At 40.4% G+C, this 22978-nt stretch overlaps 1 protein-coding gene across 11 annotated transcripts in view; it reads right to left on the reverse strand.

The window, feature by feature from the left end:
- ABI3BP (ABI family member 3 binding protein) overlaps window positions 1-18950 on the reverse strand; it is a 242401-nt gene extending 223451 nt beyond the window's left edge. For all 11 annotated transcript variants that reach the window (XM_087439510.1, XM_087439507.1, XM_004439976.3 and 8 more), the window contains exon 1: window positions 18872-18950. In XM_087439510.1, the coding sequence (XP_087295636.1) occupies window positions 18872-18950 (79 nt within the window). The remainder of the gene's footprint in view (window positions 1-18871) is intronic.
- Between the last annotated feature and the right edge of the window lie 4028 nt (window positions 18951-22978).

Genomic DNA, 22978 nt, shown 5'->3' on the forward strand with positions numbered 1-22978 from the left:
AAGAAAGTTGCCTGACAAGTGTAGACAAATCACTAAGGAGTGGAGGTATGGATTCAAAACTTATCTAATTCATTCCAACTAGAATAGCTAAAATTAAAGAAACAAAAAAACTGACAATACCGAATAATGGCAGAGATGTGGTACAACCGAAATCTTCTTCTTTTTTTTTTTTTTGGTGAGGAAGATCAGCCCTGAGCTAACATCCATGCCAATCCTCCTCTTTTTGCTGAGGAAGACTGGCCCTGGGCTAACATCCATGCCTATCTTCCTTCTACTTTATATGGGACGCTGCCACAGCACGGCCTGACAAGCAGTACATGGGTGCGCCCAGGATCGCACCTGGGCCACCAGCAAAGTGGAGCACACACACTTAACCATTGCGCCACACGTCCGGTGCCTGAAATCTTCATATTTTGCTGTAAAAAGTGCTGTAGCCACTTTGAAAACTGGCATTTCTTATAAAGTTAAATATACAACTTAATATACGACAAAGCAATCCTACTCCTAGGTTTTTACCCAACAGAAATGAAAATATATGTTCACACAAAGACCTGTAAGCAAATGATTTTAGCAGTTTTGTTCATGATTGCCCAAAACCAGCAACGACGCAAATGTCCATCAATTGGTGGTTGAGTAAACAAATTGTGGTATAGCCATATAGTGGAATCCCGCTCAACCAACAAAAAGAACAAACTACTGATAATACCTGCAATGACATGGATGTATCACAAAAGCACTGCACTAAGTGAAAGAAGCCAGACAAAAAAGGCCACACGATATGAGCTTCTATTATAGGACATTCTGGAAGGGCAAAACTCGAGAGACAGAAATCAGATCAGTGGTTGCCAGGGGCTTGGGGGAGGGGGGAAGATACTGACCACAGAGGAGCACACTGGAATTTTCTGGGGTCATGGAAATGTTTTATGTCTTGATTGAAACTGAGAAAATATAAAAATTTATCAGATTGAATGAAACAAGGGGAACAAATAGGAAAGAGAGATGACATCTTTCACCATGTGTTAAATTTAGGAGGGATGGAAGAAAGTCATTTGTTGCTTATCCTGTTGATTAAGCTATAACTACAGAAGTATGTTTACTAATCAGCTGAAAGTAATGTTAAAATAAGTCACATTTTGGGGCCGGCCCTGTGGCGCAAGCGGTTAAGTGCACGCGCTCCGCTGTGCCGGCCTGGGGTTCGCTGGTTCAGATCCAGGGCACGCACCGACACACTGCTTGGCAAGCCATGCTGTGGTGGCGTCCCCTATAAAGTGGGGGAAGATGGGCACAGGATGTTAGCCCAGGGCCAGTCTTCCTCAACAAAAAAAAAAAAAAAAAAAAGAGGAGGATTGGCAGATGTTAGCACAGGGCTGATCTCCTCACAAAAAAAAAAAAAAAGCCACATTTAGCTTTAGGGTGCAGCATGGGATAACAGGTGTCCCAAGAGAGGACCACTCTGGAAAGCCACACCTGCCCATGAGGCTGTTTGGGATCCTCCCTCAAGAGACAATAAGCAAGTTGTTTATAGACAGTCTGGGCAAAAAAATTCTCTTGTTTGATAAGAAGTTAGTCATTTTTAATGACTTGATCTGAAGATTATTTAATAATTAGATATGTTAATAACAGTATAGAAAATTTCCTTAAGGACATTGTTATAATTATGTTGTCATAGAAAAAAGAGAAATAAGGATATTGAGAAAGTCAAAATGTTTATATTTGAATGTAGGTAAAAGCCTTTAATCATTAGAAGTCACTTCCTTATTTTGTTATACTGCAAGAAAACAATAAAACTTTTGTAAACTAGATAACAAAATTGAATCTAAAAGCAATACGCTCCCGCTTCTAATGAATGAGTCGGAGGGGCAAAGTCACTTGGGAGTGAGCCCCACAGCTGCCACAAAGGAGATGGGCCGGTGAGAATGAAGGGGTCCCCCACTTCCAAGGACAGAGTGGGAAAGGATCCTAAAGCTGTTCATCTCTAGTCCTGTTGTGACTTTTCTAGTGGTACGCTGCCTGTGTGGATGATGGTTTCAGATCTGACTCAATTTTTTGCCTTCTCTGACTTTTTCTTTGCCCACATCTTCCTTTACAAGTAGAATCTGCTTCAAAAGCCTGGATGTTTTGCTTGTTTAATTAGGTGTGTTCATCGAGAGTAGATAAAGGAGTGGTAGGAAATGAGCTGTTTTTACTGCTAAAACAGCCCTTCGTTGGCAACTCTGGTCAGGCGCTCCGGGAAGGTCAAGTTCACGGTGCCTTGAATCCGCGTGAAAGCACGAGACCACATGGGGCCTCGTGATTCCCCGAACGGTGAGACATGTTAGTAAAAAAGACTTGGGATCGAAACTAGAATTTAGTCTGGAAAGAGGGGCTCAGCAGGAAGACGACTCCTCCCTTGTGACCTGTATCATCCAAGTGACCCAAATATTGACTGGCCAACTCAATGGAAACTGCTTACCCAATTTTATGTTTTCTTACACGCTTTGTTAATAAGATCTTAGTAACTGATGATAAGAGTCTGTGATTTTTCTTTGCAATCATTTTATAAACAAGGGTATTTTTGAAGAGAGCAAAAGAGTAGTTCAGCTTAAAGCACTAATAGCATCCATTAATGAAGGACACTATAAATAAAACATGGTTAGAGCTTCTTTCGTGTTCTGGGAGAGACTTATTTACAAATATGCTGTCTGTGTCTTCAAAAATACCTGCATATTTACCATGCATTCTGATTTGGGGTTAGAAAATTTACTCACCCTCGGCAGATCGCACACGTAAAGAAATTCCCTACAGGAAGTTTTTTTAAATAAACACTTGTGGAAATGCCATAAAAATTTTGCAGAATGGCAGAGAACACCCTTTACAAAGTCTTCCCAACTCTTCAAAGCAAAATAAATCCCTTTTTTCTCTATGTCCTAATTCACCTTCATTCACTCCTCAGTTACAGCTTTCATTATGTTGGATTATCCTGTTTAGTTCATCTATTCCTTTTGCTAGGATATAAACCCCACTGGGACAGTAACCAGTTTTCTTCTTTATATCTTTATTCCTCCTACTATAATGCTAGGTGCTTATAAAATGATTTTTTTCTATGAGAGAGAAGAAATTTCACAAAGGCCTACTCTGGAGACATAATTATATGAAGAAAGCCATGGCATAAACTCCAGCATAAGGTCAAAGCTAAGGTCAAGGAAATGAGAGCCTGGCCTGATCCAAGTTTGTCCCAGGAGGCCCATTTGTTCCTCAGGGGAATTCAGGGATGTAGGTCAGCTACAGGGTGGATCTTGGATCCTGTTCTCTTTAAGCTGTCTTGGGCACAGGACAACTCTCCTAAATGATAGCAAGACCAATACAGACCCACCCTTGGCCTAAGGCCAGTCGTGAAGTGGCCTCTGGAATGAGAACAAGGCCATCTATCAGGGCCTCAGCAAACATGTCCCTTAAGCTGCTCTAAACTATCAAACTTTTTCTATGATTACTTTAAAAGGATATTTGTTCATGTATTTTTCCAATCACTCTTTGATCAGCATTTATGCCCAGTTTTTTGTGGTCCTGGAAAAGGTACTTGATCCAAAAATTCTGCTCCAGAATTTATTTCCACTTACCTTTTGCCTGTAGGGAAAATTACATTCCCAAAACTATATGCCAATAAATAAGATTATCTATATTTCTCACTCTACTTTTACTCCCCTTAAATAGTCTTTTAAATTATAATTACAAAGGCAGCAAATACTCTCTGTATTATTCTTGCATAATAAATTAGCCCAAAGCTTAGTGGCTTAAACGACAATTAGCATTTATTATCCAAACAGTTGCTGCACATCAGGAAGGAACTTGGGAGCAGCTTGGCCAAGTAGTCATAACTCAGAATCTCTCATGAGGTTGTAGTCAAGATATTGCTCAGGGCTGCAGTCATCTGAAGGCTTGACTGGGGTTGGAGGATGGTGCACTCATATGGCTAGCAAGCTTGTGCTGGCTACGGGCAGGAATTCTCAGTCTCTCACCACATGGACTGCCTGAATGTTCTCATGACATGGCAGCTGGCTCTCTCCAGACTGAGTGATCCAACAGAAAGAGCAAGGTGTGAACTACAATGTGTTTTATGATCTAGCCTCAGAAGTCACATGTCTTCACTTCCCTTTTTCTGTACTCTAATGGACACACAGGCCAGCCATGATTCCGTGTTCAAGAGGACTCTACCAGTCCTCTCTAGTCCGTGAATACCAGGAGGTGAGGATAATTGAGGGTCATCTTGGATACTACAGTTCCACATTTAAGTTTTTTGCACCACATGAAAATCAACTACGTAAAATAAACTGTGTGTTCACATCTTAGTTATGAAGTTTGAGGTTTTTCACGGACCAACTCAAAGCCTTTCTGCATGTTTTACGTATATAGTAGTAATCCTTCCAGTCACCAATTGATGCATCCTAATTCGAACTCAGTAAAAGGCATCTGTCTAGACATGTGGTTCTTAACTCTTATTGGCTTTTAGACTTTGAGAATCTCAATATCTAAGGACAAATACCCCCAAAAAATGTACACACCTACAAGTGCCCTACTTCACATACAACTTCAAGAGTTTTATAGACTCCTGGAGCTAAGAAAAGAAACTCTAACCTGCAAGCCACATACACAATGTTTTCAGCTAGCTGCCAAATATAAATGTCACAGCTAATGCTCAACAACAGGCTGATGTCCAACATTAGGTGAAGGGCTGGCTAAGTCTATGTAAGTCAAAATAACAGAGAACTTTTACGTGAAGTATCAAATTCATCTTTAGTCTCGCAGTTGTATTTTTCTTGATTGACCTGGTAAAGTAAACTGTTCATACTTTATAGTTGGCTTTCTTGAGTTTGGGTTACACTTAACAGAAGCTTCAGGCTAACATTAGGCAGTAACTTTAACACACATATACACAAAAAGAATGACTCTCACTGATATCTCGTAATGTCACCAAAACCTTCCAGGCCCAGTTTTAAACACTGCTCACCACCAAACAAGGTTAAGTTAATGGTGAATGCTACTCACGGCTCCAGCTAGCTACGCGAAAAGATGGTTTCTAAGTATAAAGGCAGACAGGAGTTCATCACAAGAACTAGGGCTCTCACTATCTCAAGCTGAACTTTTTTCTACAGACATGTCTCATACACTGAAGAATGAAAAGCACAGGTTCTTCAAATTTATAGAACTGTAGTAAGTTAGCTAAGTTCCTCTTAACCACTTTCTTCAATTAGTGCCCCAGTGCTTGGTACAGATTATATAAAAAGTTCAGTATTATTTCTCCATACACAGTTAACCTCATCAGAATCATCAGCGATAGTTGTTTAACATGCAGATTACCAGACCTACTAAATCAGATCTGGTGAGTGTAGTAAGGCATGGGGGATGTAGGGTTCTGCATATTTAACAGATTCACTAAGTCAGTGGTTGGCAAAATGTGGTCCCAGGACCAACAGCGCCAGCATCACCTGGGAACTTGTGAGAAATACAGATTCTCCGAACCACCCCACCTCAGGTCTACTGAATCAGAAACTCTGGGATGAGACCCAGAGTTCTTGAGTTTTAACAAGCTCTCCAGATGACTCTGATGCTTGCTCAAGCTTGAGGACCACTGCACTCCTCAATAGAGTTTGAGAATTACTATCTCTAGTTTTGTTAAATAGCTATATCTCAATAAAACAAAACTCGTAGGTTTCTTTTCCTATTACCTTCTAATCATCTTCCACAACCAGGCCCTGTGGGTGGATGTAGGATTCACTACTATAAAGGAACAAGGGTGGGTGGGAGATAGATTTTAGATTCAAAGCAGATAAATTGAGGTACAGCTTTCTCCCCTTTTGAAAAAGCAAAAACCAACAAAAAATTCTCATATAATAAGAAAGTCCCTAGAAAGAGTTCTCCCTAAAAGGATCTTGACTCTGGTAATGCTTATCCTTCAATGCCTTTTAAATTATTTGATAACATAATTTACAGGAAGTTTATTTAGTGTTAATGTCTGTGGTCCTTTTACGGCCTATGAGCCTCTGGCCATGAAAAGGAATGTTAGAAATGGATGTTTCTGGGACACCACAAAAACCTTACAGATGATATGCAAGCCATGGGCTATAATGACTTTGGAAAACACTACAGTAAATACTTGTTGTCTTAATTTTCTGACATAAGTGACCACAGATGCTTGAATTCAATGGCCTGTTAAGAACAAGTGTTAAATATGCAATTCAGCTGACAAATTTAGGGGATTATAACACTAAATAGTGTTCTTTGTAAACAGCCGAGAAAGGCACCTGAAAGTATCTGAAAAATCACTGACATGGTGAAAAATTGTGAAAGTGGGATTTCTTGCCAAGAGTATATGGAGAAGGAATTTTGACTAACCTCGAGTACGAAGCATTGTTACTTCTTTCAGTGATTCCAGGATATTTTTTATTAGTCATTCTGGTGATTCAGTTGTAATATCAATATTTAAAATTTGAGTTACTGTTCCCAAAACAGGATAATAAAAATATTCACTTTCTCCAGTGAAAGACTGTTTATAAAGGGTTTTGCAACTTGATTGCTGTATATAAGGGCAAAACCCTAAACCACAGTAATACTGGTATGTTGATCAATCAAAAGTCAATGGTGCATCACACCAAATTTAATCTGTTTCTAGGACTTTCTTCTATTTCATATTTATTTGTTTTTGATTTGTATTATAAGGAGAACCAGCACAACAACGCAAAATGGGACACACGTGTGTAAGCACACACGCCTGGATTTGGAAACCTAATTTTATATATATATTTTTTTCACTAGTTGTTATTATTGTGGGTCATGGTTGAAAAAGTCTAAAAGCCAATAGAATATATCAAATTTCTATGGCAGGGATGGTGGAAGATCTTCCTAGCACAAAGATCAGAACTTGAAAAAGACATGAAAGCAGAAAAGAGGAGGCTGTAAGGAAAGAGTGAGAGGAGAACTGGAAGTCATCTGTTGTGTACAGCAAACAAAGCTGTGAGCCAGAGAAACAGAGATCAAAGAGGGAGGCTGGTGTGCTGAAATGGTATTAAATGCCTGCAACTGTGATCCAGTTGCTAATTAGAGGATCACATTTTATGGGGACACTTCTTGACCGAGAAACTCAGTTTCATGGAAATGTTGGCTACCAGTCAAATGAAGAGACACATGGCATTTGAACTTGAAATCCAACTGAATGAGCCACTGAAGAACAGCAAAGTTCTCTGCAAGTTCTTCAAAATATCAAGCTCCAACAACTACAATGGGGCAAAAATCCAGGAATAAATAGAAAAGTGACCTTACAAAATAACGCTAATATCTGGTTTTTATTGTGCATATGTTGCTGCCATACTTGAAGGCACACAGTAATTTATGCCATATTCAAACCCATTTAAGAATGAACTATGGTGTTAACATACAGTTATGGTTTGTCCCATCTGACATGCACAGAGTTTACTAGATGAATGTAAACTTGTGCTTTTTGCAAGCTTGCTGATGCCAAGACAAATGAGTGGGAAAGCATGATATTTTCAATCAGATGGAACATTTAGCATGACATAGAAACCCCCAACCTTGAAAAAAATGTAAGGTGTGCATTGTCTTCCAAAGGGATGATTCCTGCTGTATCCAAATAGATGAAGAGTCAGCTGTGAGGTCAGAATAAGCCATAGTGGCCAGCAGCACTTCCAGCTGGGAATGGAAGCCAGGAGAATGTTCTGAGGACTGTTATGGTGTTGAGAGAAGGGGGAAAGAGGAAAGGAGAGAATTAGGAAGGCAAGAGAGAGAGAAGGAGGCTGAACGGAAAGGAGGACTAGGAACAAAAAGAGGGAGGACAGGAGAAAAAGAGTCTCATTAGGTAACTGACAGTCACCTGATCAGACCAACCCAGCACCTAGAATCCACCAGACGGACCACTAGGCATCCGGCGAAAGACAACTTGCACAGAACTGCATCCCAAGGACATGTGGAGAAGAAAAGGACCAAGGACCACGACTTGTGTTCCCAAACCTTTCACAATAAGAGGAAAGCCTGCTCTGAGCAGGCCCTTCCAAATCCTGCAGGAGAGTTGGATAAGGGCGCAGGAGCAGGGTGCTGATGGCAAGAATTATGTTTAAAAAAGCCACATGGCTCCTCTGCCCAGTCCCTGTGTCACCGTGAGGCTGACACAACACAGGCCCATCGGGCTAGATCTGGCATCCAGCAACAGCGAGTTGCTCTAGCTCAGCGTCTTTTCAGGAAGTGTCAGGAGACCAGGGCATCTGGAGATCTTCTCTGGCTACCTCCACAGGTAAAGAGTTTTCAAAAATGGATCCGGTCTTCACATCCCCTCTTACTTAGGTTAAGAAAGTTACTACAAAAAAATTCATTCAAGTCAACCTAATATTACCTGTTAGTGGAAGCTAAAAAGAGAACTGTGTTTTTATTATTCCCTTTTTTCAGGGAAGCAAATCTGGTGCTCAGAGAGGCCAGGTCACTTGCCCAGACTCACATTTACTCCTGCGCTTTACCCACTAGCCGCTATTGCTATTTTCCAATATTTATCTTTCCAATTCATAATGAAACTAAAGATTAGAGTAAACCTCACTGGGAGAACACGGCCAGCATCGTTTTCCTCCTAATTCTAGTAAAGATATGAGTAATTAGGGAAGTATTCTCTAACAACAGAATCATGGGGATGTTTGAAGAGGATGAACCAGGAGAGGAAGAGAGGGGCTGTTCTTCAGATCATCTGATGCCTTGTCCTAAACTTACTGGCTAGAGATGCTTTCCCCATCTGGGAAAGTGAAAGGAGAGAGAAACTCTGTCCTGTATCCCCTACCGGCATATCTGTAACAAGACTGAATTCCAGAGCTCTCTGCCAGCGTGACTTTGGCAGCTGCCCCAAACCCCTCCTTCCACGACAGAATCTGCTACTCTCAGAGAAAGAAGGCCTGTTAGGTCTCGCACGCCCACACACACGTGTGCACAGGGGACTCTCCACAGGCTCTTGGAAAACCAGAATGTTTTCTTATCAGCTAACAGAATGGAAAAATCAAAGGATGGCATTTAAGGAGAAGGGAAAACTGAAACTCCACTTTAGCATCTGGCCTGAAGCAAAGAACCCTCAAGCTTTGCTAGCAAGGGTTCATTCTCCATTCAGGGAGGAGAGACCTTCATATTCCTGGACACGCAGTGGACTACACTTCAAAGATGTTTCAGATTATAAGCCATCCTATGTGCTCATAAATCACTCAGCATAAAACAGAAAGAAGATGAGCTGGAATGCGTTATGGCGATGTGCACAATTAGAGGAACCATTTACAAAGACAATTCACTTCACCTGGACACTCTGAATGGAGAAATCCAGTGAACGTTTGCTTAACTCCTGCATTTTGCATTGACTGGGATCATGGGGTGCTTTGTTTTTCTTAACATCTTACATGAATTCATTTTTTTCTTCTTTATGTATATATATGTCACTTAAAGCCACTGCATGGCAACACAATGGGATAGCTTAACTCCTGCAGATTTTGGTTATTAAATAAAGACAAAGAATTAAGACACCAAAGTTTCATCTAAAAGAAAATGACTTTGGTGTGGCCAAGTAGTTTTAAATACAACTAATTTCAAACTCTTTGAAGGAAGGAAATGTCTTACTCATCTTTGTAATCTTAATATGATGATTTTTTAATTGAATGACAACATGAGTAAAGTAAGTCCAGGCCTGAAAAACACGATCAGCCATAGCTTCTCAGATCTAGCTTCCGAGCTTTTGTGAAAGTGGACTAGCACCTGTGTTCTAATACCAAAAATAAGGTTAATCTCAATTTTCAAAGTTTCCTTATTTTATACAGTCTGAGAAGGAAGTCTCAAAAATTTTCCAAATAATGCTTTAAAATCCTAGAACAAAGCAGGAAAAGAATCAAAATCACCTTTAAATTGATAGAAATTAAAACTTAAATAGCAAAATAATTTACTTGGGACTTTTAAACTTTACACTCGTTCAGAAGGATTTATTAAGTACTTACACATGCAAATTTTCAAAAACTGTAGATGAGTGGTTTTCAACTCTGGCCATATTGGAATCACTCAAGAAATTTTTAGAACTCTCCCACATCAGACCCACTCAATCCATATACAAAAATGTCAGTACTGCTCTGCTCTGAGTAGAGAAGAGAAGCAGAGCAGTACTGACATTTTTGTATATCAACTGTTGAATATCAGTGGATTTTGATTCTAATGTGCAGTGAGAATTATAACTACTGGGATAGATGTTACAGTATTTGTACTAATAGCTATACTTATTTTAGAAGAAAACATTGAATTGCTTATCATAGGTAAGGTTTGAAAGGAACCTCAATTTTCTCTAAAATGAAGGTGTTGGAGTAGATGGATTTGATCTGGTTTTCTAACGTAAGGGCTTTATATGTGTAGTCCTTGACTGGAGAACAATAATGAACCTTCTGTGAAGGTGTCACTTTTACCTGCTTTTCAGAATTCCACAGGGAGGGACATTAGCTGACTTCATAGCTTGCTGTACCAAGAGGGCCTACAAAGCTCAGACTAGCGTTAAGGCTCCCAAGTTTCTATCAAAGTCACTGGGAATACAAGTTAAGGTTTTGTTAGATCAGGGAAACCTATAATACGTTATAAAAAAATCTCACTGTGGAAGGTTTTTGGTGGGTCCCTAAGCAAACCTTATGAGCAGTGAAGTAAATCCTCCTTCAGTCTTTTGTCTGCTGTCCACAGAACTTTCCCAAAGTAGCCTGAGACCTTGAGGTATAACTTTATTACTATGTACCTCCCAGGCCTTTGGGCCCATCTCCACACAAGAAGAGACTGTGGGTTAGAGAAAAAACCCATGGGGTTTTCTAGTATTAAACATTCTAAAGGTTCTAGATGTCATGTTAGGAATATATTCTGTGTACAACCTAAATTTTGTATTTTGATTCCTAGAGCATAGGGAAGAACTGTTTTATTAATGTCAGACTGAGAAAAGCTCCTTTAGTTTATCCAGTTGTCTCCATCATATCCACTGCTAGTATACTTTCTTCTTCCAAACACAAATTTAATTCAACCTTAGAGAAATTCCTCCATTTACTGGAAAAGCCATTCATGGATGTTTCAGAAGCACATCTTCATGGGGTCTATATCATCAACTTCATAGGTGTTCATTGCTTAATATTTCTACATTTTGTTAAAGAAAAATTTCGTTTTTGTCTTTCATTTTCTCTTTTTGTTTGAGAGCTGGTGGCATCCGGGTCTTACAATGAAAGGCAGAGTTCCCATCTGGGGGGAATTTACTTTGTGTGCTCCTCTACATTGGATCAATGGCACTGATGGACTGCAGAGGAAATCAGCAGAGGAACCTAGGCATTGACAGGACTCTTGTATAAAGAAAATAATGTTGGGTGCTGAATATTTACCTTGAGTCTTTGCACCCTTAAGATATTTATCTCAGTTCTCAGGGATTTCCTACAATCAACTCCAACCATGGAGAAAGACAAATTAGAAGTTTGCCTGCGGGGCATCTGCCACTAAAGGCTAACTTGTATAAGAAGTCAATGGGGTATTAATGCTCAAACCAGTATATTCTCTGGAGTTAGATTTCCTGTATTCATAATTCCACTATATCACTTACTAGCTGTGTGACATCAAGCAGCGATTGACCATTTTGTGGTGGGTAGACTCTAAGATAACCCTCGATAATCCCCACCTCCTGGTATTCACTCCCTTGTCTAATCACTTTGTGTGAGAGGACCTTGCTTCTAACCAATAGAATATGGCAAAGGTGAGGGGCTGTCACTTCCATGATTAGGCTACATAAGATCGTAATTTCTGTCTTGCCTGCAGACTCATCTGGGCTTGTACGCTTTGATGAAGCAAGCAGCTATAACAGAGAGGTTCATGTGGCAAAGAACTGAGCTGACATCTGGCCAATAGCCGATGCAGAAAGGAAGTGCTCAAACCACAACCCTCGAGGACCCGAATTCTGACAACAACCACAAGAACTGGGAAGTAGATGCTTCCCCAGTCAAGCCTTCAGATGAGGCCCCGGGCCTGACCAACAACCTCCTTGCACCCTGTAAAAGACCTTGAAGGAGAGGACCCACCTAAGCCAGGCTCAGACTCCTAACCCACAGAAACTGTGAAATAATAAATGTGTGCTGTTTTAAGCTGCTAAATTTGTGGTAATTTGTTACTCAGCAATAGATAACTAACATACCCTTTAGATTTAGTTCCTAATTTGTGAAATTAGGATAATAATAATATATATTTCATAGGCATGAGGATAAAATGAGATAATTTATCTAAGCACTTAGCATTAAACATCATGCCTGATACATAGTAATATGGTTAATTGTTATCATATTCTTTAAATGTTATTTTAACAGAATGTATGTATTTAAACCATTGTTTTTCTATTTTTGGCATCTTCTTCCTTTAGCTAATACTATTTATTTTTACATTTTTATTTTACTATTCTAGTAATCTCTCTCATTAGATTATTCTATTTTTTAATTTTACATTTATTCTTGGGTCACTTTTGTTAAGTTCATCTATTTATTTTCAACATTCTCTCTTTCTTTTATACCTACTTTTATAAATAGCAATCAGGAACCAGGCAAAAGAGAAGTCTTCCTGAGGATGGTGACCCAGAATGAATGGTTGGTCACATCTCCTGAATGGTCCTCCCTTCATTAGACATTTCACTTTTGTCTTAGACAAACCTTCTGTCACTCACATTAACCTATGAAAATATTTTAGCTGTCTTTTCTATAATACGGTATAGATAAATTCTTCTATCCTCAATTGTTCCTATGCCCCATTAACTTGACAGAGGGAGAAAGAGAGACTAGAATTGCTTAATGTTCAGTATCTCATAGCCTGATATAGCAGTCTATAAAACTAAACTAAACTAGTGAATGTGTAATTAACACAGGGGAACTTTATTTTTAAACCTTGGGTTCTAAACCTGAATAGTCTTAGCATAAAAACAAATTATACTCAATCAATTTTTACATTCCTAATATGTTACTTTTATAGCAGGGGCTGGATCTCACTGAATTTAACCTAGTAGATGCTCAATAAACAGTGCACGAACAGACAAAAAAATCAAGAAAACTGCCAAGAGACTTGAGAGCTGTAAAAGATGCTAAAGTAATGCTGCTGTGGTTTTCAAACTTGTTTGTATTCTCTTAGCAGTGGAACCAATTTTTTTCCCAATTTACTCTTTAATACAGTCCCACCAATACATAGATATATATTACTTAAATAAAAGCAGAACTCCACCCACTAGGCTTCTTTTGCACTCTCCACTATTATCCCCCCAATCTCCCTGCCTTAAAATGGAAGAGATCCTCCCCAGTTCCTTGCAAGTATCAACCCCCTTTCGGGAAATGGACTGGGCCATTGGAGTGACACATTCTTGTTTTGTCAAAGTGAGGTTGAGAGAATGAGAGCTGACCCAAGGTGAGTGGCTGAGAAAGCTTATAGAGCAAGACATAGGGGTCCTCCTCTCCAAAGACAGCCTCCTATTTCCTCTTTGTAATCAATCTTGGGGAGTCAGGGCATAGGGACAAGGAAGAGGCCATTGCCTCGTGTGTGGATTTCTCAGCCTTGGCTTCCCCTCTGAGTACCTGAACGCCTGCTGAGCTCCGGCCCCTGGCAGTTGCCTGGGGTCTGGCCATGCTGCTACCTCTGAGGGGAAGGCCCCTCACCTCTCAGCCATCCTCCTCCTTGCCCCAACTTGTACTTGTCTTCCAGGCCTCTACTTGAGTGCTTTATCCTCTCATAATTCTTGACCCTCTAGTCTGCATCGGGTCCTTCTGGTTGTTCTCAAAGCTCTTTGCGTTTCTCCCAAATTGGAAGATAATCTCCTTCTATTATAACTGTCCCTTTACAGCCCTGTCTCCTCCATTAACTGGTCAGCTCCCTGAAGACAGGTGCCCAGCTGTGTCTTCCCAGACTCAGTGCTCTGCATATACAAGGAATATACTCTGTTACTTGAACAAATTAACATATCTTCACATAGAGCAGGGACCTGAAATTAAGGGTATAGGCTTTTCCACTTGCTGGCTGTGACTTTGGGCAAATCACTTAAACACTTTAGGGCACAATTTTATGCTCTGTAAAGTGAGAGTAATAAAATACCTGCTTAACAAGGGAGCTTCGAGAATTTAGTTAGATTCTCCACATTAAAAATATTTAGCCCTGGGGCTGGCCCAGTGGCGTGGTAGTGGTGGTTAAGTTCACGTGCTCTGCTTCTGTGGCCTGGGGTTCACAGGTTCGGATCCTGGGTGCAGACCTACTCACTGCTTAACAAGCCATGCTGTGGCAGGCATCCCACATATAAAGTAGAGGAAGATGGACACGGATGTTAGCCCAGGGCCAATCTTCCTCAGCAAAAATGAGGAGGGTTGACAACAGATGTCAGCTCAGGGTTAATCTTCCTCACCAAAAAAAAAAAATTTAGCCCTAAATTACCACAAGCAATATGAGCTCAAAGAATGTTTATCTAAGATAATAACGATGAGTTATTAGCAGAGTTATTGTTATTATTGCCATTTGCCCCTGAGTTTTTTCTCCTTGTAGTCAGTGATTTCTATTCTGTCAGGTAAGAACATGAGGCAAAGACCCAGCTGCCTCTTCACTCTACCACACGCCAAGAGTCACACCCAAGAGCCTCATGCCCTCGGGCCAATTGATTACACTTGTCTCTTGGATGTTTCTCTGTGGTTTTCCTAATACACGCCTCAGGAGGACTGATAGAGTTGGCTAGATATTGTAGCCTATGCCTCCTGGCTGATTAGAATCTTCCATACCTGGGAGTTGCTGCAGAGGTGTGTCAAGCCCTCATGTCCCATTATGAGCTCTCGTTGGCTCCCTTTACTACATATTGTTCTCTGTGGTTTTTATTTTAGCCTGTATGCCAGGGGGAAAGAAAAGTTCTATAGTGCAAGAATAAAGATTCTGAGAGAGAGCTGAAGAAGAGGGGCTTTCAAAGGTGTAAAACAATGTGGTAATTCTTCTCTAGGCCCTGTGTGTTACAGTTTAATTCTCCTCCTGAAAAACAAGTTCAAGAGGATCTCTCTGGAAAGCTCTGTGAGGCCTCACCACTCCCCAGGGAAAAGCTGATTCTAAGGCCAAGGTGCCACTTTCCATAGGGAAGGGCAATGTTTGAACTTGACACTCAAACACTGGGCTGCTGACGGTCAGGCTAGAATGCAGATGGGACCTTCTCTCACCGTCCTGTGCAGCAACACTCACTCCCTTGCCCCACCTTTCTGCTAGAACACGCCGCCTCGTTTGCCACCCTCTGAGAGATTTGTCTGACAGTTTGGACACAAGATCACGTTTTATTTGAATATTGATCCGCTTTTCTGTGACCCAGGGAATATTTATTGAATGCTTGTTATATGTCAGACGCTTTACTAAAAAGTTTGCATCTCTTATCTCATTAATCCTAAAATACTGTGAGATAGTTATCATTACTCCCATTTCACAGATGAGAAAACTGAGGCTTAGCAAAGGCAATGATTTGCCAAAGAATAGAGTCAGTAAGTGGTGGAGAGGAGAAGAGGTCCGTTAATAATAATCTCTAACTTTACTTGAAGCTTTTTAAAAGTGAGCAAGACTCTTCTAATAACTTGGTTTCTATAACAAAGTATGTGGTGAGGTATGCAAACAGGCATAAGATGTGGAAGAAGGGATTTCTAATAAAAAATCAAGTTTTTCTTATAAATAACCAACTCTATATAGCAACTCCTTCTCTTTCTCTCTGTCTCTCTCTATATTGCATGTGTACAGACAGTCCCAGACCTATGATGATTCGACATAACGATGGTGCGAAAGCGACACGCATTCAGTAGAAACCGCGCTTGGAATCTTGAACTGTGCTCTTTTCCCAGGCTAGCAATATGCGGTCCGATCCTCTCTTGTGATGCTGGGCAGCAAAGGAAAGTGCAGCTCCCCATCAGCCCTGCGATCACAAGGGTGAACAACCGATGCACTGACAACCCTTCTGTCCCCACACAGCCCTTCTGTCTCACTTTCAGTAAAGTATTCAGCAAGTTAGATGAGAAAGTCAACGCTTTATTGTAAAATAGGCTTTGTGTTAGATGATTTGGCTAACGTAAGCATTCTGAGCACGTTGAAGGCAGCTCGGCTGAGCTACCATGTTCGGTAGGTTGTGTTTATTAAATACATTTTCAACTTAGAATATTTTCAGCTGACGAGGGGTTTATCGGGACGTAACCCCGCTGGAAGTCAAGGAAGATCTGTATATACATACACACATACATAGTAGAGCGTAATAGAACACAGATTTTGAGTCCGAAGCCTGAGATCCAATCTTGGTCCTGCCATCAATGAGGGAAAGTTACTAAACCTCCCCTGCCCCTGGGTGTCTTCATTTGGAAAATAAATGGTTAAATTAAGTCAGTGGTTCCCGTATATTTGCCTGTGAGGTAGTTTTCATCAGTCTGTGGTGAAATGAGAAAAATAAGAACAACAGACATATTCGTATAAATTCATTTACTTTATAAATCTGTTAAAATGGCTTGCTTTTATGAACAATGGAAATTTTTTCCCCTTTTGACATCCTCACACAGCAAAATTCAAGCATGCCTTCCAAAATGGAACTCTGATATTTTATATATATATGTATTTTTACTGGTCCTTAAATCCAAAGGTCTGGGAACCACTAGACTAGGTGATCACTAGTGTCCTTTCTAGATCCAAAATTCTACCCTTTTCTTAAAATCACAAATGATATTTAACTAACTATAAGATAGAAAGGAAAAAGAAGAAAAAGTTTTTATCCCTTTTTTTCTTGTTTAGCTCAGCATTTCCCCAAATGTGTTCTGTGAAAGACAAGCCCTGAGCAAGATATTATAGCTGTTCCACTAGAAAAAGGATTCTTAGTCAAACTGAGCTTGGGAAACAACAGGTTAAAAAAGTGAGATGGGTTTCTTAATCAAGAAATTTTCAGAACCTGTAAAATTCTCACATCTATTGTGACTCCCCAAAAGCAGACAAAGCATGAATGCTCCCCAAGTTATGGGTGGGGAGCAGATGCCTGCCCCAACCCCCTTTAGAGAACAGTACACTTGTTCCTGGAACACAATTTGAGAAAGGTTACTTCGGCTAAAAGAAAGTTCTTCAGTAGCTTCCATAATAAAGGAAAAACATAGCATTAGAGACAAGAGGACTTGCCATTTATTTCATAATATAATTATTTTAATTTGACAGGTTTTTTCCAAATTACCAGGACTATGGATATTTTCAAAAATTGCCAAAGAAACCTGGATGAAAATACTTCAGATTAAAGTGCAATGTACTAGACAAAAGTTTTGTGGCCATCTTTGACAATGTTTTTTTTTTTTACCATACAAAATAAAGGAAATTTGCATCCAGAGATTTGTATCCAGTGATTGCAACACAATAATTAAAGCACTTGGAATTTGCAGCAGTCTGCAGTAAGAAAATTATTGCTATCATTCCTACACAGTGAATACAAAGTAAAATAAAACCATCTGTAGGTATGGAGACTGAGAAAACCCCCAGACTCCTCTGAAATGGTGCCTTTGTTAAATATTTCAGCAGGAGGAACAATTAATTCTGAATGCCTGTGGCTCATAATTGATTTATTTAAACACTTTTACTATGATCAAGAAACAAAATTCTTGAAAGAAGAAAAAGATCTAATAGTGTGTTTTTATTGTTCTTTGCATAATTATCTGATCAGAGTTGAGAAGGTTTACTTAGCCTTTTTTATTTCTTTGTACATCACCATGTGAAATATCAACTAGCCAAACCCTTCAGCCTTCCCATTCTGGATTCAAGTTTCACTTAACACACAGAGGAAAGAACAGTTTTTACTTAGGACAAGATGATCTTGGAGCAAATTCTCCAGAGGGAGGACTCAGGAGGGATCTTTCGGATATTCTGACACTAACAACCTTTCTTTCCAACTCTATGCACACCAGGTTTCTGACAAGCCTGTGGCTCTGCATTACCTCCAATATTTTCCATGATAACTGTAGAGTAATTTCCAGCCTGTTTTTCGTAATCCTGCTGACTACAGCAGTCTGCAACCATAAAAAGCCTTCACAGACCTGGTGTTGGCTTAAAAAACTGCCTCTCCAAAGGAGCAAAAAAGTACATGCAGCATTTATGTTCAAAGACAGGAGGGAGGCAAGCTCTTGCTTGGGTGATGATGGGGTCAAGAGATGGTTTTTAGGGTCTTAATTCAGAAATTTTGATTTTCTTCTGATGACATTTGTATACAAAATGCCAACACTAAAATGAGAGCAATCTAGCCAGCAAAAGGGGGAGTGTCCTGTCCGGGAGATCAAACCTTCTTCCAAACTCCACTGGAGAGAAGAGGCTAGGAATTAGCACATGACCCAGCTTTGGCGTGCCCTGCCTAGAATCCTTCAACCTCAAAGTTAATAGGTACCTGTGAGGATTACATCAAAGATTCAAGCTTTCAGAATTAGCTTCTTTTAAACCTTAAGCTAGTACTGGTTTAGTCTCTGCGGAGGGGGATAAAAACACTAAACAACTCTTTTTAACAGACTACAATACCCATCTATACAATATGATTCAATATATAAATACCATAGTTTGAAACTATACCATTTAAACTACTGTGAACATCTGATAAACCTAATAAGAAGTTGGTTTTCATTTTTGCAATAAAGAGATCTAATTGAAAAGTAAATAACAGAGGGGAAAAAGGTAAAAGTTTAAGCAACTTGCACATTTGAACTTTGATTCTCCACAGAATAACTCTATTCCCCCCATCTGGTAAAGCAGATCACATTTAATATCAACATTTAAAAACCAGTATCTCTTAAAAATTATTTTTAAAACACAAAACATTAGAGCTACTTGCCTTTTGGCAATTTCTGTGCATTTCCCAGGGCTAGTGCAATACTTCCACAGAGAAGTAGACACCCCAAGCTGGAGAGCATGTTGCATTTGCCACCTCGCACAGGGAGTGATGCTGGTGGGTGTCCCGCAGCCCTGGAGCTGCATTTAAGTGAACTGTCTCCCAGTGACAGAGGCGGGCGGCTGCACTTAGCCGTGCCGCGGGCTCACTCACAGGGGGTGGAGACAAAATGACATCACACCCTTTCCCACATACACCAAAAAAAAAAGGCACAACAGCAAAAACACATCATCATATTTCCCTCTGCTAGGTTGTAATGGTCTGTCTCTTCTCTTCCCTCTGTGATATAAAGATTGAAATTATGGCCAATGTATGCTTGTGAAAGATAAAGTATTTATGTAATTTTGAAACATGTGATGAACTATTTTTAAAATCCAGCAAAGACATACTTAAAACTATTGGAAAGTTAAAAATATAAAATGAAACCTTATTAGGAAGGAAACTGTTTTTAATTATCTAGTAAACCAATCCAACTCTTCTTTCAAATGGGAGTAAACTCATAAAAATACTTTGAACCATTCTGAAGTTCCAATATTATGAGAAACTTTTAAGAGTAAGTTATTGGCTACGCAGCTATTCGTTATATATGATACACGAGAGTACATACACATTACACACACAGACACACACAGACAGATATTCTGTAGATACGGATGTAGAGATACAGACAGACACTGTCACTAATTGATCTCCAGCTCTGGGTCAGGCTCTGTGACAGCGCCTCTACCTGCATTATTCCACTTTAATCCTCACAGTGACTGTGCAGGAGACACAGGGTTACCCTCATTAGAAAAACTGAGGCTCAGGGAGGTTCAGTCTCCTGAGCAAGCCAGGGTATTCTAAGGGTTAATAATTTGGATGGGTTTTGGAGTAGAACGGCCTAGGGTTTAAATTTGGATGCTATGTGCCTCTGAACCAATTCTCCATCTACATATCATCAACATTGGTTACATTTAAGTGCTTGCTCCATGCCAGGCACTGATCTGATCCAGTCACATATATTAACACATTTAGTCCTCAAAGTAAGCTAGGAGGCAGTCATTGTCATCATCCCCATTTTACAGATAGAGAAACTGGGCTTAGAGAGGGTAAGGGAAAAGCCCGAGGCCACAGTGCTAGTAAGCAGCAGAGCTGGCTCTCATCAGGCAATTTAACCCCAGAGCTTCCACTCTTAATTACTAAATTTTAAATTCTGAAATAGAGATGATAGCACCAATTTCATAAATTTGCTAGCAAGATTTTTAGACAGTACTTCCCATAGCACCTGACAGATAGGAAGCATGTAATAAATGACAGTCACTGAAAACAACAGCGATGACAATAATAAATCCCCAACTAAGTAGAACTATGATTCTAACCCGAGTTTACCTCTCTCCAAAGCCCATGTGTATCCTCTCTCCCTCTGCATCATGTTGCCCCAAATATAGGCACTGCTGGAAGGCCTGTGTTAATGAAGTACTTTAAACGTTGTCTGTACGTTTACAGTGACTCTGAAAATAGCTGATTTCATGGGGTTGCTGTAGCTGAAGGAAAACAGCAAGAGGGAAACGGAATAACTCTGGTCAAATGACATTCTAGTCAAAAAACTTACCAAAAGAAAAAAGAAAAACTGAGGCAACAGCCCCGTCTTCCAAATAAAGCGTGAGAAGGCACATTGTTAAAGTCATTTAGAGCTGGCCGGGGCTAAGCTTTCACCGTAGGAATGCTCTGGCACTGGCTGCGGAGGGGATTGGGTTATTTAACAGGTCTTTTTCATCTCTGATTTTTCACTTGAATAGGCAGCTCTCTCAAACCCGAGTTTGGACAGTCATCCATCTGGCACTGCTGATTCTGCTTCTATACTCCACTCCCATCAAGCTAAGCCAGTGAGGCCACTGTGCTAGCAGGAAATGACAGGTTTTCTGAGTGGGGAAAAAACAGCAGAAATATTGAAAAGAAGGCTGTTCTTCCAAACAGTGTGAGGGGCTGGTCTGAGGGTTAGGTAATGGAATCCAGGACTCAGTCTCTGCTTGGCCCGCAGGCTAAGTCCCGTCTACGTTAGCAATCCTTAGTTGCAATTTGGGACTGGGGCTAATTAAATAAAGGCCAATCTCCTATTATTTTGTCAGAAAAAAGATGGTTGCCTTCCCTTAGCTAGTGGGATAATGAGCACTGAGTGAAGACGCTGGGAAAATTAGAGCTCTACTCAGACCAGGGCGGAGGCACGACCTAAAGAAATGGACCATGTCAGAGGAGGCATTTCACCTTCTCAACAAACAAAAAGTTTTCTGTCGTGTCAGAGTCCCAACCCAAACTGGAGGTGGACAAATACTCCAGACAGTAAGTGCCTTGTTCCATGGAATAAAACTTCAGGGCAGTGGGCATGTAATCACTGGAAGATTTAAGGCCATTTTCAGGGAAGAATTACCGTCTGACCATGGGTACATTGGAGACGATGACTGTGGAGTAATTTGCACATCCCTGTTAGGTTTCTTAGCTGTCACGAGAGAATGCCAACACTAAGCCCAGGTTCAAATGCCTCTGCAGGCACTTGTGTCTGTATTTACCGGGAAATATAGTAATGTAAAGCTCCATTACTTACGAGATTGTAGAATATTGAATTAATTGTCACCAATATCTGTGAAAAGCCTAGTTTTACACATTTATGCAAACCCGTAGAATGTGCAACACCAAGAGTGAAACTTAATGTAAACTATGGACTCTGGATGATAACGATGTGTCAACGTAGGTTCATCAATTGTAACAAAGGTACCACTCTGATGGGGGATGTTGCTAATGGGGAGGGCGGGGAGTATATGGTACATGTCCACATGTGTAGGGGCAGGCAGTAGGTATTTAGGAAATCTCTGTATCTTCCCCTCAATATTTCTGGGAACCTAAAACTGCTCTAAAAAATTCTATTAAAAAAATCCTTCTTGAGACAACGTTTAGGAAGAACTGCTGGAAAAACTCATAAAGTATATTTGTATTTCCTCTCTGTTCTGAGAAGGCAGGGACCATGCCAGCCCATTTTGCTTATCACTGTACCTGGTGCCTGGAATATGATAAGAATGCAATAAGTATCTGATGAGTAAGTGTCAAATGAAGCACAATCCATCAATTCCTCCAGATAGTCTAAAGGTTAGTTCTAGATCAAGCCAGAGAAAGCTAGCCTATGACTGGAATGTACAGTCTTTGGAAGACCGTTCTCCAAGGGACCCTCATGTTTCTGCACATCTTATGAGCAGAGGTACTGATTCCCTGTGCTCAAGACTATCTTTTCAGGATTGAGTGTATAGCAAACAGCCTTGGAAGACAGACATTTGTTTACTGTCCAATATGATAAAGGTAACGTCTCCCTCTGGGACAAAGGGAACACACGCTCCCTTCCTCTTATCAAAGGTTCCAGTTCCCTAAACTCAGGGCTCCTTTCCTGTAATACAACCCACAGCATGTGTAGGTATCACCTGCTCCTCTTTGGGTTGCTCTGTGGGAACTGGGGCTCCCAGAACCAGCACAAATGCTGACAGTCAGGCCACTGCTATCGCTGTGAGTAAATAGACTGTCCTTTGTCTTGGACCCAGGAATCTTGCGTCTCCTGCCAGCATCCATGAACTGTGTGTGTTACCTTGCACATATGGTAAAATCTCAACCCTTCACAGTTCTTGACTTTAGGATCGGCCCCCTCCAAAATATTTTATTAGATCATCTTTGGTGTAATGCCATCACCTACATTCAAATCCTCTATAAGAATCAGCCATGAAACTCTCTACTGTGCACAGCAAGAGTGTTGCTAGACTTTGCTTATTAAACCATGTAGTATCCTCTTTATAAATACCCTGGAGAAAAACCTCTGACAGTTCTTTATGTCAGAAAAAAAAGGATTGTAATTTTTCCTGAGCAACAACTGTATTTATTTTGTGACATTGTAACTAGGTTTCTCTTTCTGTGTTGACTGCTGGAAAACCAGAGCCAAATGTGTCCCCCACCCGTAAGAAGTGTGTAGGTCTTTGTGGTGTGCATGTTTTGGCATCATTCCTGGCTTTACTTTTCATCCCCACCCTTATTTCT

The sequence above is a fragment of the Ceratotherium simum genome, chromosome 15 (assembly GCF_057802395.1).
Source record: "Ceratotherium simum simum isolate JZ-2026a chromosome 15, ASM5780239v1, whole genome shotgun sequence".
NCBI classification, from domain to species: Eukaryota; Metazoa; Chordata; class Mammalia; order Perissodactyla; family Rhinocerotidae; genus Ceratotherium; species Ceratotherium simum.